At 39.2% G+C, this 18,802-nt stretch overlaps 1 protein-coding gene across 1 annotated transcript in view; it reads left to right on the forward strand.

Annotated features, from left to right (window-relative positions):
- Positions 1 to 840: 840 nt before the first annotated feature.
- The window catches only part of gpsm1b (G protein signaling modulator 1b), a 140,194-nt gene continuing 122,232 nt past the window's right edge, over positions 841 to 18,802 (forward strand). The window contains exon 1 of the mRNA XM_067258117.1: positions 841 to 1,082. Within this exon, the coding sequence (XP_067114218.1) occupies positions 1,024 to 1,082 (59 nt within the window). The 5' untranslated portion in view covers positions 841 to 1,023. The remainder of the gene's footprint in view (positions 1,083 to 18,802) is intronic.

Consider the following 18,802-nt stretch of genomic DNA (forward strand, 5'->3'; position numbering starts at 1 on the left):
ATCTTCTCAAATTGAAAAATAACTAAACATAGTTAACAACAGATAACTACAGTTACTTCCAAAATAAATGTCTAATTTTGCTAAATATATCATTTTAGCCCAGTGATTTCAATGAAATGTAATTATGTAAACACATTTTACCAATGCATTCACGTATTTATGAAAAACACATTAACTTGTACAGTATAATGCATAACCCATATTTCCTTATCTGCATTGTCTCACTTTGTAACCCTATTTAACATAGGATTTTAGATAGCAAATAAAATACATTGTTTTAATTAACAAAATTCACAGCTTTGCTGGTTTTACCCAATTTAAATAACTTAAAATTACTATCTTTCTTTCAAATGCTTATGACTTTGACCCAGTCACATTTAGCGAGTGTGATTAGTTTTTTTACAGTGTAATATATCCATATTGCACTTATTTTGATGACAGTGCGTATCACCATTCACGACGGCATCTCAATACATACAGTCAATGAGAACATGTGAGTGCTATCTTAGCAAGAAGGATTATCTCAGTAGTGATTAAAGAAAAAAAAGTGCTTCTTCGACGGTTCTTCCACCTCTAAACAGGAACCATTATCATACTAAATCATCAACTCAAACATTTGTAATTTTGCCTATTTTGGGACGGTGGAAAGAAGATACGAAAGGTAGTGTGACAAAAGGTGTGTATGTGTGTGTGTGGATGTGCCTCAAGATAATTGTTCCTCTCCCAGTCAACATTTTGTTCACACACACACTACTCTGACCGGTGATGTCAGCTGCGGGGGAGGGGCTTGCTTTATGTGATTTGTTTTCACAATACCTCACTTCCTTAATAGCTGCCATTGCTGCGAGAGAGGGAAATACAGAGAAAATAAAAGGGTGAGAGAGATTGTGTCTGTAAAGACTGTGTGTGTGAGAAAGCTGGGAAGGAGGCAGGGAAATAAGAACATTTTGAGCTGCTAGGAGTGAAGTGAAGATATCTGTTACTGGGACTTCAACTAGAGAAGGCAGTCCCAATCCCAGCCATATGGCTCAGTCAGCTAACAGCGTGGACCAGGATCCGGCCAGCAAGAGGCTTCACTCAAGGTAGGACCTGAGGGGGATGGTAGAGTGGGAGGCAGAGGCTTAGCCCAAATGGAAGTGGGGATAGGCATAGGGTTAGCAGAGGAGAGGGAGACAGGGAGTGGCTAAGGGATAACGTGGCTGCTGGCTACCTGCCTTAGTAGTCAGTTGACTGAGGTAGCTAGCAAAGTCAGAACACACATAGGGACATACAATATAACAGCCACAGATTAAGACCCAGGTATTGCTCCAGCCATATCCCTGGTTTAAAGGCTCCTTTCTGGCCTTGGTCCCAGGGATTTCTGCCTTTTTGTCTGTGGCTGGGCTTCCTAAGTGAATGTGCAGACTGGTGGAAGCAACGTAGAAGGTTGACATGGTTGGAATTCTGAACAGAGCCTCTCAGCTGGCTGCAGTTTCATGAGAAGGCGTTCAAGATTTGATACAGACATTCACATATTAACAGATGTACAAAGATTACATAGATACACACACTCATGGTTTCTTCACACATTGTGTGGACACAGACGCATAACCTCCCATCCCCCCACCCCCACACGCATTATCCACACAGACACAAAGTTCACAGAGTGAGAGGACCACAGCAACAGTGTGTAGATTGGAGGATGTATATGTTACACTCTGTGTCCTGCTATTCGATCTGTCTTCAGACTTATCTCAAACTTCTTATTGTGGACATTGCTAAAGTTAACACAAACCCAGAATACGCTAAAAGTTTTTATTATACTGCTGTAGTTAGGTTTATATCATATTTTCTAAATTGACATTTGACAAAACAATGTCCAGGTCCTAATGAATTACACTTTTATTGACATAATCAGACAAAGTCAGTGATGTTTATCATTGGGTTCCATTTGAAAACCAGTAATGACTTAAAAACAATCGTTATTTGACAAATCACTCATACCAAAATAACCATTCTCATAATTTAATAGCAGCAGCAAGACTGTTAATGACAACTACCGAACATTTTACAGTATATTTCAAGATTGTCAACATAAATGGTATAAGACATAGTTTACAGACTGACAATGATTACATCTTCAGCTATATCTCTTTTTAGGATGACACTAAGGGCCTGTTCCATAAAGCAAGTTTACCGAAAAAGACAAGCTTTTGTCAGTCAGTCTGACTCATTTCCAGTTGATTCTGTTCCATAAAGGCAGTTCTATTTAGTTACCATGGAAACTTATGCCTGGTCCGGGGCTAACTGTCAGGCTTAGCCCGTGTTGGTGCTTAACCAGACCTTCCTGTAACACTGACCAAACGGGAAAACGATGATTCACCACAGACTTTGTTTTTGTTTTTTTTACCGCTATCAGTTTAATATAGAAAATCTAATTCAATAAATAAAACATTTAATACATTAAACAATGATGAACAATCATTTCAAAATTATACAAACCTACATAGCCTACGTTAAACTTATGGCTGGTAGTTTGTGACAGTGTTGTAGTCAAGACCACCTAAACCGAAACCAAGTCATGACCAAAAAAAGATTGTATCGAGACCGAGACAAGACCAAGACTTTGAGGGGTCGAAACCGAGTCAAGACCAAGACCAAGGAACGGGTCAAGACCAGACCACTCAAAATACACAAGCAGTAGGGTTTGACTACGTAATAAGTTAGATTTGATCTGTAACTGTATTTGAAATAACATTTAGCACTCTAGCACTAGAGTGCCGCGACCCGACCTCCGGAAAAGCAGCAGATGATGGATGGATTTAGCACTCTTAAAGTAGTGCCGTGTGCTTATGGCAAGGCAAAACAGTCAGGTTTTTTTTTTTTTCTTAGAGGCGCATTAGTACTCGGTCTCTGCTTTCACATCTCTCTTTCACCCAGGTGAAGGAGTACGGTACCGCGGCATTTAACTTAACATCATGAAATCGGGAGAGGTATGCAGCTGACATGAGTAAACGTTGATAACTTTATATTCATCAATAGCTACATTGCTTTATATGGCCTGGCTCGTTATCACAAACAAAATCTGGCAAGCAAATTAAACTAACGCCCGTTGCCCTGAAGCATATGTTACATATAATACTAGCTAAATCTCTTTGTGTAATGGGGTAAGATTTTTCTGAAGAGTTTTGGTACAGAGGCACATTGCAAACGTTAGGTAGCTAGCTTTGCTAGCGTCACTTATGCCTAGATGACCTTTTTTAATGTTTTCTTTCTAAATGCCGGTAAAAGTTTGCTGTAGGCCTAGTGCCAGTGCCAATCTTCCTCATTCACTTTTGGGGTGCGAGGAGGGGTGATGGGTAATTTCAAATTAGAAATGAAAGTTATTGGTTGCATTTGAAGCGTGACGTTTTACATCCAATAACTGTAATAATATTAACAAATAAATTAAACAATGCACAGGCAATTTAGTGATATCCCTGCAGTTGTGGTCTTGACCGGTCTTGAAATAAAATCCCGAGTCATCTTTGTCCGAGACAACCCTTACAAAAAAAAGTATATTAAAGTATACTGTAAGTGTACTGAAAATGGATAGTACACTTTTAGTCAACTTTTGATATACTTTTAAGAAGTATGCTTAGAAAATAGTTCACTTTTGATATACTATTAAGTATGCTTTGAAAATAGTTCACTTTTGATATACTTTTAAGAAGTATACTTAGAAAATAGTTCACTTTTGATATACTTACAAGAAGTAGGCTATGCTTAGAAACAAAATGTATTCTGGAGTAAGATGTATGTTTTCTTTTATTATACAGCCAAAACTGTCAAAATACTTTTAAAGTACATTACAAGTAAAACATTTTTGATCCATCTTGTATATTCTAATTATTCATGTCTAGGAAAATCTATTATGCATTGGACATTGAATCTTTTTTGTTACTGAAGCTGTAACCTTAATTATTGCCAAAACATTTTGACACTGGCGAAATCTGTTATCAATTTTTGGGGGGACAAATGTAACTTCATGAATTTCGTTTTTTTTATGTGTCTGCTTAGACTGTAATGTTGTGCTGGTTTACCATCGTAACCATGAGTTAACTGACTGCTAGGTTTGATAAGAAGACCTGGATTATTATAACGTGAGTGCATACACAGTAAATAGCTTCTTTCAGCTAATAATCTGCAGTGTCACTTGGCGAGGGCTCCAGTTCTTGTCAAGTGACTCAAGATCTGAGACTTTTAGGGGCCCCTAAACATTTAAATATATTAGTAAATCATAGTAAATGGACATTTATTAAGTTGACTTCTTGAAATACTTACATTAATTGAAAGTGCACTTGAAAGTATTCCAAAGTTTACTTTGAGGTACTTTAGGAAGTATACTTCATGAACTGAAAGTGCACTACACAGGTTACTTTAGAGTATTCAAAGGTATATTTTGAGGTACTTTACGAAGTATACTTTATAAACTAAAAGTGCACTACACAGGCTACTTTACAGTATTCACAAGTAAACTTCAAATACACTATAAGTGTACTTTAAAGTGTACTAAATGACCTAAAAAGTGGGCCAATTCATTTTACTTAGAACAAAAATAGTATATAAATAAGTACACTGCTAGTATACTTTAAGTACCACGATAATAGTATACTTTTTATACTTAATTAAACTTGATGTATACTTCTTTTTGTAAGGGAAGACCGAGTAAAAATGTGGTCGATTCCGAGACAAGACCGGGACCTTCAAAATGTGGTCTCGAGACCAAGACCGGTCTCAAGTAGTACAATGTTGGTTTGTGATATAAAATGTTTAGGCAGATGCTACATATATCTCAATCTAAATTATCCCAGTATAATTATCATAACTACATAATAGTTAACAGTAGCCTACAATTGCAAAACAAACCTAAATCCATACATCTATCCTCCATTTTCCCGACACAAAAACCATGTTAAAAAGTTAGGCTACTGGATAATGTATTGGTTAATAGTAGGCTATTTATTTAAAACAATGTCCAAAAAGTCAATTTATATGTGTTTAGAAGGTGTATGTTTTTTAATCAATGAATGAATCCATGGTCTGTAAAAAAGGACTTTGACCTACGTAGCCTATCGTTAATGTCAATCATAGCGTGTCATTTTATTTTGATGAAGTGGTGGAGCTGTCATACTATGCGGCTTAAAGAGAACATTCTTTCGGGAATGTGGCCGTGAACATTGTGTTTTGCCGTGATGGATCAATATGATCCATGTACTACCTCTCGGGTTGCTTAAGAATAGGGTGCACCCGCAAGTATCTTGACTTCTTGAATGTGACTTGAATTAGTTGCAGTGGCGGCTGGTGAAAATTATTCGAGGTGGGGCTGTGAAATATTCAGACAATTCAGTAAGCATCTTAATACAATTGAACACAAACTGCAGGATGCAAGTGCTCTGTGAAATTGTAATTATTTAATTAATGCACACAGCTACAGGCAAATGTCCACATTTGTGGACAATAAATATTATCATTACACTCAGTTCAGAAATATTGAAAACCACAGACATCTGGGCTAGGGTTGCCAACCGTCCCGAATTGTCCCGGACATCCCGAATTATGGGTGATTTTGATATGTCCTGTCAGGGACAGCTCCAGTTCCGTATTCCAATCACAGCCCCGCAGGCCAATAATAGGCTACTGTAAATGCGCCAAAACTCATGCAACCTTTTGCTATGGGACACGGTCGTTGCTTATTGGTGACAGTGTGTGTGAACTGGCCACTGGTGAGCATTGTGTAAAAATATTTAGAGAAATATTAATGTTAATAATGATTAATGTTGTAATATTAGTAAACACAACAAAACTATTATTTCAAGAGACAAGATTTCAAGAGAATATTCGCTCGCTTGTTGAGTAATTTTGATGTCAGGTTGATCTGGGCCAAGATCTTTTATTTCTATTTTCTCCACTTAAGTTCTCCTCTCAAAAGGATTTTGGAGAAGATATTTGAGAACGGCTGTGTCTTGAGTCATCATTTTCAATAACGTAACGTAGGCCCTTGCACAATCACTGTAGACTCTACTTGGGGCGATTATTTCAGCGTCCTTTAGGCATCATTTTTGAGGACGCTGATTGGCTAAATATGTGTTGCTATGGTCTTTCGTGTCAGCAAAGGTCAGCAATTAACCTACCGCCAGCAGGTTGGTTGGCGCTCGATGAGCGATTTTTCTATCGCCCAAGATGTTGAGCATGAAGCAAATTTATCCCAAAACAGAATGTGTATACATATATATATACACCACGTTATTGTGTATTTTTTAACACAGTCATGCTTAAAGATCCTGTAAAGTGGATTTGAAAATGAGTTTTAAAGGGGTGATTGACTGGGTTTTTGGGGTATTTCACACTGTTCCTTAAGGTCTCGGAATAGGGTATGTAACATTGGTTGGCCTGAAAATGGCTTGGGTGCACATTTCAGCGCGACAAAGTTTTCACGCTTTTGCACATTCTTTCAGGAACTAATTTCACATGTGTATGAGAAGCAAATCATGGAATTTGCTTTACAGGACCTTTAAAATGAGTAGTTATTGTTTAGAATAATATTACATGAACAACTAAAATGTAAAACACTTTTCACCAAGGAGGGTGGCGCCCTAGTAAGTAAGTAAGACTTTATTTATATAGCACATTTCATACAAGAATTGTAGCTCAAGGTGCTTTACATAAAATCAATAAAAACAATAATACAAGTGATAAACAATTCAAACAAAAATAAAAATCCCAATAAGATCTCTGTTCAAGAGAGAAAACAACTTTAAACATGCATCTTAAAAGTAACATATACATTTGGTTCACCCCTGGTCTGTATATATAAAACCATACACTCTGTTAACAGATCCTTTCCCCAGGTCAAGAGTATGGGCCGTATTCTCTGTTAACAGATCCTTTGCCTCAGATCAAGAATACAAATTGTTTTACATATTTGTTTAAATACTTCACGCGACCAGAGTTCTTGTACGCTATCAGAGTTCGCCAACTCTGACCTAGACAAAGTAAAAATAGCAAGTCAAATAATGACCCAAATTTACTAAACCAAGATTCTACAATAATATAACTAATAAAAGTAGGAAAACCCTTTTGAGATAAAATTACTTAAATGCTTTGGTAAAAAGGTAGGTTTTAAGCTGTCTTTTAAAAATGTCTAGAGTGTTTGCTTCCCTAATATTTATGGGTAATTTGTTCCATAGTTTTGGGGCGTAATTGACAAAGGCCGAATCACCAATCTTCTTGTGACTGCTTCTGGTGACCTCTAATAGGCCTGCATTTGATGATCGCAGTGTTCTAGCTGGTGTGTAGTTTATAAGGGAGTTAGCAATGTAGCTAGGTCCTTGTCCGTGTAGAGATTTGTATGTGAGGAAAATGACCTTAAAGTCAATTCTGAAGGTAACAGGGAGCCAGTGTAAAGTAGCTAGGACAGGACTAATGTGTTCTCTCCTTTTAGTTTTGGTTAATAATCTAGCTGCAGAATTTTGAATGAGCTGTAGTCTTTCAGTGGTTTTCTTGGGAAGACCAGTGAAAAGTGCGTTATAGTAGTCCAGCCGGCTGGATATAAAAGCATGGGTTAACTTCTCTGCATCATTTTGGTTTATGAATGGTCGTACCTTTGCTATATTCCTCAGGTGAAAGAAAGTTGTTTTGGTCACTTTATTAATGTGAGAGTTGAAATTCAAATCTGAGTCCAGGATTACACCGAGACTCGTCACCTCTGGTTTAAGACAGGGGGTTAAGCCTCCAAGATTCTTAATAAGCATCTCTCTTTTGGATTTGGGGCCACATAGTAGGACTTCGGTTTTGTCTTCATTTAATTTAAGAAAGTTATCATTCATCCATTTGTTTATTGCCAACAGGCAGTTGGAAATGGAATTGATGGCCGTTGCATCGTTGGGTTCAGTGGATATATATAGTTGTGTGTCATCCGCATAGCTATGGAAATTTATGTTATGTTCTCTGATTATGTCGCCAAGTGGTAACATATAAAGAGAAAAAAGTAATGGACCTAAGCAGCTTCCTTGAGCAACCCCGTAGCAGTTCTCATGTTTCTTGGACCTATGGTCACCTAAACTAACATAAAACTTCCTTCCTGTGATATATGATTTCATCCAGTTCAATACACTTTCCGTGAACCCAATAAGCTTTTCCAGTCTATTGATTAGGATGTCGTGATCAATGGTATCAAATGCTGCACTGAGATCTAACAGGATAAGGATAGAGACTTTATTTGCATCAGAGTTTAGTCTGAGGTCGCTAATTATTTTGGTGAGAGCAGTTTCAGTACTGTGATATTTCCTGAAACCTGACTGCGAGACTTCCAGGATGTTATTTTCTTCAAGAAAAGAATTTAATTGGACTAAAACTATCTTTTCCAGTACTTTACTAATAAATGGGAGGTTTGATATTGGTCTGTAATTTGCAAGTAGACTGTTATCCAATTTGGGTTTCTTTAATAGGGGCTGGGAAGACACCAGTTCTAAGGGATGTGTTTATAATCTCTAGCACCGGACCTGAGACACTATCAAACACTCGCTTAAAGAATGTTGTGGGTATAGGATCAATATCTGAGGTTGTGGAGTTAGATTCGTTGACAATTTTGGAAAGTTCACTAAGTGTGATACAGGTAAATGTGCTCATGTTTACGTTGCAGAATCTACTGATGTCAGTTTCGACCCCACTATTAATAATACTAGCTCTGATCAAAGTTATTTTGTTCTTGAAGAACAAAGCAAGCTCTTCACATTTAACTGCTGAGGATGGAGGTGGGGCAGGGACAGTGTTTAGCAGCTGGTCAATGGTGGAGAAAAGAACTCTGGAATTTCTGGCATTTTCTGCAATAATGTTGGAGAAATATTCTCTCCTTGCTAGACGGATGGTTTTGTTATAGGTGGTTAGTGTATCTTTGTAGATATTGTAGTGGATAGTGATCTTTGTTTTCCTCCATTTTCTCTCTGTTGCACGGCATTTTCTTTTCATTTCACAAAAATTGTTATTTCTCAGCCATGGGGAGGTTCTGCTTGTGTACTTCTTTTTGGTTTTCAGTGGCTCAACAGAGACTAACACAGATAATAGTGCATCATTGAGGTTCTCTACCATTTCATTCAGAGAGCAATCATGATTAGTCGGCTCATATAGAGCAAATTGTTCAGAAAATGTCATCGTCTAAATATCTTCAATTGATTAAGAATTCTTTTTTGGTTTTTGTTAGGATAATTTCCACATTAAAAAGTATATAATGATGGTCTGAGAGGGGTAGATCAGTTATTGAAATATTGATATTTAGTCCAGTTGTTATCACTAGATCTAGTGTGTTTCCGTGCCGGTGTGTTGGGTCTGTTATGTGTTGAGTTAGATTGAAACTGTCGAGGAGATTTAAGAGCTCAATAGTTATTGGGTCTGCTTTTTTATTTACTTGGATATTTAAGTCTCCGTTTAAAACTACTTTGTCATATCTAGTGACACATAGTGATAATAGTTCAGAGAATTCTTGTATGAATATGGGAGGGAGTCAGGTGGCTGAGCGGTGAGGGAATCGGGCTAGTAATCCGAAGGTTGCCAGTTCGATTCCCGGTCATGCCAACTGACGTTGTGTCCTTGGGCAAGGCACTTCACCCTGCTTGCTTCGGGGGAATGTCCCTGTATTTACTGTAAGTCGCTCTGGATAAGAGCGTCTGCTAAATGACTAAATGTAAATGTAAATGAATATTGGCGAGTGCTTGGGTGGCCGATATATAATAACAAAAAGTATTGATTTGGTTTTGAGCTCTATAGCAAGATATTCATATGATGTGAATTCACCTAGCTCAGTGATTTTGAACAACATTTTGACTCCTCCACCTTTTTTTGATTTCCTAGAAACTTGGTGAAAGCTGTAATCGGGCGGACACGCTTCTATCAAAGTTGCTGTTGCCATGTCATTGTTTAGCCTGGTTTCTGTTAGACAGATGCAGTCTAAGTTGTTTTCTTTGACCAGATCATTAACTAGAAATTTTTTGTTATTTAGTGATATAACATTTAGAAGGGCCAGTTTCATCTGTGGGGTATTAACAGATAAAACAGGGGTAGATAAATCTGTTGGAAGAATATGGATAGTTCTGTGACTTCTAACACTAGTTTCAGGTTTGTAACCTTGCATTTTACCATGCCATTTTCTGTTTGTGATGATGACCGGTATGTCTAATGAAATAGCATGGTGACTGTCCTAGCGTAGCTTTTCTTTGGGAAAGTCTATGTCACTGAGCTGTTCCATCACAAGGGAATTCATCCGGGGGGTGCAGATCTGTGCAGGGCCCATGTCCTTGCAGGAGGCTGTGTGAATGTTCTGTTCTGTTCCATGGGAGGTTGTTTGGGATGCGTCAGTCAGCTTAGACACAACAGGGATAGGGAGAGAAACTTGATTTCTGGTCAGGAGCACGTGACTGATGTTTGCTGTTAGTAGTCGAGACCCTCTACGGTTTGGGTGGAGTCCGTCAGCTTGAAAACAGTGCACAGTTCCAGAACACATTGAAATTATCGATAAATCTCAGTTTGTGTGTCAGACAGACAGATGCCAACCATGTGTTGAAAGATAGTAGTCGACTGAAGGCTTCTTTTCGTCTGCGAAAGCATGCAATTGGTCCACTGATGAATACATCTTGGTATCTGTTGAGTGTGTTCAGTAGCTGGATGAAATGTTTTTTAAGTATCTCAGTGCCAGTTTTCTTGTGTAGGATATCAAACGAGCCAGTGTGGATGATAATCTTAGGGTTGTTTGGTTTATTGTTGAGGATTGTTTGTACCTCTGACAACAGTTCCTCGACAGATGTGTTGCTAAGACAAATATTTTCTGTCTTTGCCAGTTTAACATGTGCTGTCATGGCATCTCCAATCAAGATAGTGGCCATATGTGGTGTTGTGTTTGCATTTCTAGCGTTTGCCTTATCGGTAGCTGCGGGGCCAGTTCTTATCTTATTTGGGTTAGCAATGATAGGACCTTGTGCTAGACCAAGGTTAGCCACTGCGTTAGTGCTAGCAGTAGATTCTATAGTGCTAGCAGTGTTAGCTTCTCTAAGTGTTGATGTGGGTAGTCTTAGCATACCTTGGATCTTGATAATCCTGTGATATTGTTGTCTGATTAGGCTTGATAGGGTGTCGAACAGCGCCCTGAGAGGTCCGAGAGGGGCTTGGAGTGAAATGGGTGACTCCCGGTTGCAGCAGACGATGATGTGTTGGATTTGCATGTGTGTAGTAGCTACCATCATGGTGTGTCGGCGATCTGGGCCCTTCATGTTTGTTAGCTGCGTGGCTAACACTCCTGTGCCTCTTCGCCTTGGATTCCACACACAAGGGAGAGAAAGTTCCCAGTGGTTCGAAACTGTTTCTGAGTGTGACAGGAGGAGAGGTGATGCGGGAAGAGTTTCTGCCTCGCTTTTTTTGCTGTTTATCCTTGGTGACAGTCCTATCTCCGATGAAGGTAGAAGCGGCGCTAGGCCTCTTTGGTTTAGCGCCGAGAGCAGGCCATGACTCATCCAGTCCAACGGCCGGTGGAGAGAAAGCTGGTTCCAAGGGTGGCTCATTGGCAGGTAGCTTAGCCTCCGGGCTAGGTAGCATGGAATCTATAAAGTCTTCGGTCTCTCTGATATCTAAGAGGGTTCTGACTCTTAGCTCCAGTTCGACTATCCTCCGAGTAAGTTGTTTGCAGTCGTTACAAGCCATAGTTCTACAGGGAACAAGCTTTAGCTTGCTTGCCTGTGGTCAGTCTTGGAGGGCAGCCCAAAATACTTCTGTTCTCCTTGGGCTTCAGTCCTCTCAGGTTGTTCCTTTTTGTGGTTGTAGTCGATCCACTTTGCGACTGCCTTCGTTGAGAGCGTGAGGACAATAGTGCCCTCTATTGACCAGCCGCCACTGATTAGTTGAATTACGTGAACTAGAATTTGCCTTTATGGAACCGCTTTAGCCCCGACTGACTTATTAGGTTAATTCAAGTCAGTTTTGGGACTTTGTTCAGATTTTTTTGACCGGCCTTTAAGGAACAGGCCTCAGGGATAAAGGCCGAATTATACTACTCCGTTTTCACGGAGACGGACACAGGGAACGCCCTCTCCGATGTTGAACGCCCTCGGAGAGCCCCTCAGAGAGCTCTACGTGCACCTCCTGATTTTCCTGACTATCCGTCCGTCCGTCATTTTACGGATACCCCTTGGCTGTGATTGGTCCGTATTAAGAACCGCTTGCGTCAGGGGCAGGGTTGCCGTGACCAACAAGACGAAAAAATTTAGCTTATTTTATTGATGAAATGGCTAATTTGTAAATTTGCTCCGACTTTTCGATAACCTAGCTAGCATCGCAGTGCAGCGCCACCTACTCTTCTGGCGGTGAATTGTTTTCAGCACCCACAGCTTTCGGAGTAGTGTAAATTCAACTAATCCGTCCAACTCCGTCCGTCTGTCTGTCCGTAACGGAGTCGAAGTAGTATAAATCGGCCTTAACACCCAATTTCTTGAGCCTGTAAAATGATGACATAGAAGGGGCTCGCTGGGAATGTTAATGGCTGCTGAGTTGTAAATTAACATTCACAGGGCCTGCAAGGTCATCACACCTTTGGGACTCACTCACCTTGAAGCAAACTAACTGTAGTTTGTTTCAATCACATGGCCTTTTGTAAGATCTTTACTTTCTGTGTGTTTGTGTGCAAGCACAGGTCAGTCCCTCACAACATCAAAGATGAGTAAACATCAGGGTATTGTCTGTAGCAACTTTTTCCTCTCAATATTTAATAAATACTGCATTTACATTTACATTACATTTAGTCATTTAGCAGACGCTCTTATCCAGAGCGACTTACAGTAAGTACAGGGACATTCCCCCGAGGCAAGTAGGGTGAAGTGCCTTGCCCAAGGACACAACGTCAGTTGGCATGACCGGGAATCGAACTGGCAACCTTCGGATTACTAGCCCGATTACCTCACCGCTCAGCCACCTGACTCCCTATCTTGCTTTGTTGTCAGCAGAAATCAGACACAACAATAACAGAGGACAGAGATACAACTCTAAAGAGCTGCTTCAACCATTTTCTGTCATTAAAACAATACTGCAGATCACTATTTATTAACCTAAGTAGTCTGGATGTATTTGTGATGGAGAATAACAAAATATATCCATCTACAGTTAGTTATTGAAAATGTATCCAAAGATCCGTATCCGAAGACCCAGTCAAAATGAACGAATCGTTTCTGTTTTTGCTAGCTACCAGTACTGAGCCTATGCAGGTCATGTGAAAAACGTTCCAAGGACTCGTACCCGGCAGATGAACGAATCGTTTCTCCCAACCGTGTCTTCGGATCAATGATTCGTTCATCTGCCGGGTATGAGTCTTTGAATCATTTTTCACGTGATCTGCATAGGCTCAGTACTGGTAACTAGAGGAAACAGAAACGATTCGTTCATTTTGACTGGGTCTTCGGATACGGATCTTTAGATCATTTTTCACGTGACCTGCATAGGCTCAGAAAAGGAAACAGAAAGGATTTTTTTACCTCGTTCACTTTTGCGTGACTAGGTTTAGTAAGACGTGAATGATATTCGTTTACAAGTGACAATTATAGGTTTAGTTATTTAAACTTTTTTTTTTTTTTTCGGCCACGAGAAAATGAACGAATCGATCTCTGAGACTACTCGTTACTCCCGAGTCATACTAATGATTCGTTCAAAATGAACGAATTGTTCATGAACGACACATCACTAGTTTGAGGTACATTGAAAAGTTAGCAAGCTAGCAAAATACATATTATCTCGCAGCTTCGCATCGCCGTGTAAAACAGCTAACATTGAGTACTCGTTTTAGACTGAAACAACTGAAGAACAGCTTGATCTGCTGTAACAATAGCTAGACATATGAAGGAGTACGAACTTACATCGTATCTGACTTCTGTACAGGCAACCGCCGTAATGAAAAGAAAAACACAAGACGTTCTTGTGGAACTGACGTCATTAGCTTACGTCACTAACTTAACTACACACACTGCAACCTACACAGTCTCCGTAGTGTGAGGAATTCACAACACAACTGAATTACAACATAAAATGTCCCATTGATGTTCAGTAATATATTGAAATGGAATTGGCAGAAAATCATAAAATAATTAGATTTTGTTTTAGATAACATATTATTTCATGTTGAATATACTACCAAATACTGCTGTCACCTGCTATTGCTTTTCATAGCTTTAATTCACATTTAGTAGACGCTCTTATCCAGAGCGACTTACATTAAGTACAGGGACATTCCCCCGAGGCAAGTAGGATGAAGTCCTTGCCCAAGGACACAATGCCATTTTTTGCAAGGCCGGGAATCGAACTGGCAACCTTCAGATTACTAGCCCGATTCCATAACCGCTTAGCCACCTGACCACCAATTCAAGAAACAATTTTTAAAAGGCATTGAAAATGTAATATCGACATGTAACATGTCTTATCTTCTCCTTTTTCTCCTTAAAACATAAGCTATATAATGTGCTGCAAGTAATCTGATAGAGATATATATAAAATCACTAAGAGATAATATAGAGTGAAGATCAAGAAGCAGACATAAAAACAAAAATAGAAGGAGAAGAAAAGGGCGGGAGGGGTCAGGCCAAAGTGAAAGCAACAAAAGAAGAGAAAAACATTCCTGGAGAGTCTGTCTTTATTTGTCCTGACAACAGGCCTTTCCTCCCTGTAATTATGGCTAGATAAGTACCCTGGGCACAGAGCTGTCGAAGGCAAGAAAGCTCTCAGTCAGTAGAACAGTAGGCCAACAAATAACTCAGCAAGAACCACATTGAACTCATTGGCACTGCACAGATCTACACTTTTCTTTGTGGTACTGAGCTGTGCTGCGTTGCTTTATCTCATTTAGGTGGTGAAGTTGTAACTTAATTTACAGTCCCTGACAAAAGTCTTGTCACTTATCCATTTTGTAGAAACAACAGCTTATAACCTGACTTTTAATTGGTGGCCAAGCCGCGAAGCCAAGCAGCGAAGCTGCGAGGCACCTATTGTATTTGTTAGTATTATTAGGGGCCAAGCAGCGAAGCTCCTATTGTTATTGTTAGTAGTATTATTATTGTTATTAGGGGCCAAGCAGCGAACAATGATCGCTACCAGTGAGCTTTTTATGAATGAGCGATTTTCCACTAAATAAATGTCAAGCTTATTTACGTTTTTGGGGGCATATTTTCAGTTAGCAGATGGTACTGTTTGAATTGCGATTCCATCTTCTACTGCCGGTAAAGTCGTAGAATAATCTTCAAAGGGGGTTCTTTATTCATGAATGAATGCAATATGAGTAGGCTAAATGCCTTCAAACATCACGAGAAGGGAAAACTTAAAAGGACGTTTAAATCATAGAGATAAGGTCAATTTTTACACCGGTCTGCCAAATTTATTTGTTTTGATTCAGCTATGAGGCTGCCTCTTGCAGGGGAAATGAGAAGACATCATATTTCATTCTATACTTCACTCGTATTTTGAGTTGTAAATGAGCAGCAAAAAAAAGATGCTTTTAAATCTATGTAATATTTACAAATAATAAGTAGGCCCTATGCATTTTTATATAAAATATACAGAAATATCAGTTGTAAAAATGTCATTCAAAAACGGACCCCTGTGCAACCGACGCAAGCAAGCACACCCTACAATTTCCCCAGAAATTGTACCCTCTCTAGTTATTGGGTGTGCTTTGCCTTCGGCAAGGGCACAACCTTTGTTCTCTCACATATATATTTATTATTACTATTTATTTTTGCCCCCCTAAATCTTCGTCAATATTTGGCCTACATAGACAACGTAGGTGTCAAAAGTTTAGTCTTGGTCGCGATTGAGTTGCTTGTATTTTTATCTACGTTCCGTTGCATGGTTTAGGCTCAAGTTAAGTTTTTGTGGCGAAAAGTGAAGCTAACGGTGGCTAATTTGCTAGCCACAGTCACTGACGTTACTAACGTCACTACGTCACTAACGTCACGAAAACACGCGTGACTACCTGTAGCAGAACATTTGTTTCGCATCTGTTAACTTGGGGGATAGCTAGGCTAACTATAGCTTTACTGCAAGGCAGCTGCAGAAACGCCACAAGCAAAGAGGCCAGGGTGATAACTATTTACTCATTTTACTTTTTGATGTGAAACACAATTGTGAAATGTAATGTACAATATTAGCTGATATTATTAGGGAAGTAGGCCCACATCTACTTTCGGAAACGGTAGTCTACTATTTCACTGAAGCATTAGCATCATGACATTAGCCTCTGTTGCCCGGGCAACACATACTACAGTGGTCTATGATGCATCTGTTTTCAATCGTTAAAATAAACATTCCTCACAAATACATTTTCGTTGTAGGATTTATTATGACATTACATTACAAGTAAACAATTTGTTGGTGAAATTATCATTACCTGTGGTTTCAAACCAGCGTTGCTCACTGCAACGCTGTAGCCTAGGCGAGGCACACTACAAAAACATTTACACAGCTGTTTGGAAGTCAAACGGCGACAGAACATGTTCGGCACTCCCCTTATTTAAATCAAAAGTCTTTCAATAGGTGAAACTATCTGACTACTAACCTGAACTTCATTGCCACAGCCTAAACTTTGTCAATCTGTTCATGAAAATAATTAATTTCAGCCTAAACCGTACAACGGAACGTTGAATCGAATTCAACCAACGCAATCGCTACCAAGACGAACACAGCAGTAGTCTAGTACTGTACCCAGACAGCAAAATGTGTTTGGGACAGATTTGGACCAGGTCTTCACTAGCATTTGGCGCAGATCCGCTAAACGGACCTGGACCGGGCTCATCCTTTCCAACGGCCCAATACCGGAACAGGTTCGAATTACGGATCAGAGACAGGTCTGGGCCAGTTATTCTGATACCATGACGTGTGGTGCGGATCTGGCCCAGATCCGCGACTCGCATCAGGGGCTCATCTGGCCCTGGTCTGTGATTCATATTTAGGCTATAAGACAATTAAGGCCCAAACAAATACCCACGCAATTTGTAATTTTCAAAATAGTTATTTTTATTTTAAACAGGCAAAACATTACAGCATAAAAAAACATCTGTTACGGGAATATGCACCGGTTCATTTCATTTTCATTTTATTTACATTTTCATTTCATTTTCATTTTCAATTTCATTTTCATTTACTTTTCCATTTCCATTTTCATTTAATTTCCATTTCATTTTCATGCATTTCCCCGGTTCACACCCGTTACACACACATGCTTATTGACCACAGCCATTCCTAGAAGCTCTCAAGCCTGGCAGTGAGACAAGCTTAACCACACCACTGTACAGTAAGAAGCCATGCGACTCTAGTTGTAAAAGGCCATTCCCAGTAGTGAGTAAATGTAAGTGACAAAAATAATATGATTAAAAATCAAATTACAAAAAAAACCAAATGTGAACACTGCACATATTTATTGCTCACCAGTTGGGTGTGACCGGGCACGGCGGCCACCCCCGCGGTCGCAAGCCAGATTAAACCATCTGATGGCATTATGATTTATTTTCATGTCTGTGGCTTTATCACTGATGCGATTCTTCCTCACTGCTCCTGTAAGACGTACAAAAAGCACACAAAGCAAAGAAACAAAGAGTAAATATTATATTCAATATTCAAAGATTCTTTATTACATGACATTATAGTAAAATGCTTGCACAAATATATTATAAATGTGACTAAAGTGGTGTGGAGTGAGTAGTGAGTGAATGAATAAGAGACTGGTGATTAAGTAAAGACATCTATATATATAATACTTACGAGCCATAATGACTGGTTGCCATCTCACTGAATTTTTTTAAATTATTCATCCCTTTCCAATATATGTTTTTGGCTACACTGTCAGCAAAAATGTACCCCAAAATGTTAAATGCTATTTGTTTAGTACCTCTTCCCCCAATGGAGGCCAGCATCCCCACCTGTGAAAACAAGAGACTAAATTAGTGAGAAGTAAGAGATTGATAAATGATAGAGGTATGGGCAACATAGCAATGAGTGTGGGACATATCTCATGTCATGAATTACATCTTGAGGGAATAAGCTTTCAGGGGTTTATATGGTTGAATCAGCTTTCCCTTATTGGGACAGGCTCAAATGTGTTAGCTGTAAACCTTTACCATCTAAATCCATAAAATCCCATTCATTCCAATGGGAAAATGTACTTTGAAGGCAAATATATTTAAAACAAAATACTTTGAAGCCAAATATATTAAGGGATATCACCTGGCACCCTCCCAAATCTTATTGAGATGCCCCTTGACAACAAAAAACAGCATGAATACCATGCGAATACCAAGTGTTAGTGGACTTAGATGTTATATACAGTAAGCATAAATACCAAGTGCTGTTTTTTGGCTATGTTGCCTGGGTTTTTCAACCACCCTTCAAGTGATCAACCTCCTCAAGGGAGGCTAGGGGAAAGGAGATCTCCTCCGGCATCTCCACAACAGGCTCAGCGGCTCCCGTTCTGGCCATGATGACGCTCATATTTATGGAAAGTTGGTTCATCTGTTGCTTCATGTTCTCCATTAGTGTCAACATGTAGAGGTCAGCAGCTACAAAACAACACCAAATTTAGAGACATGATATGAATTCTAAATGTAGCAAAAGCAGACAACACAGAAAATACTACATAATTGAATTGAAATACTTTTTGCATTGTTTTAACATTGGTTTTAATGTTTCTGAGTGAGTTTCTCAATGTTAAAATGATCCGTATTAGCTTTGTTGATATGGTTCATGTGATTCAACATTGTGTAAGCATATGTTG

The sequence above is a fragment of the Osmerus mordax genome, chromosome 20 (genome assembly GCF_038355195.1).
Source record: "Osmerus mordax isolate fOsmMor3 chromosome 20, fOsmMor3.pri, whole genome shotgun sequence".
Classification (NCBI taxonomy): domain Eukaryota; kingdom Metazoa; phylum Chordata; class Actinopteri; order Osmeriformes; family Osmeridae; genus Osmerus; species Osmerus mordax.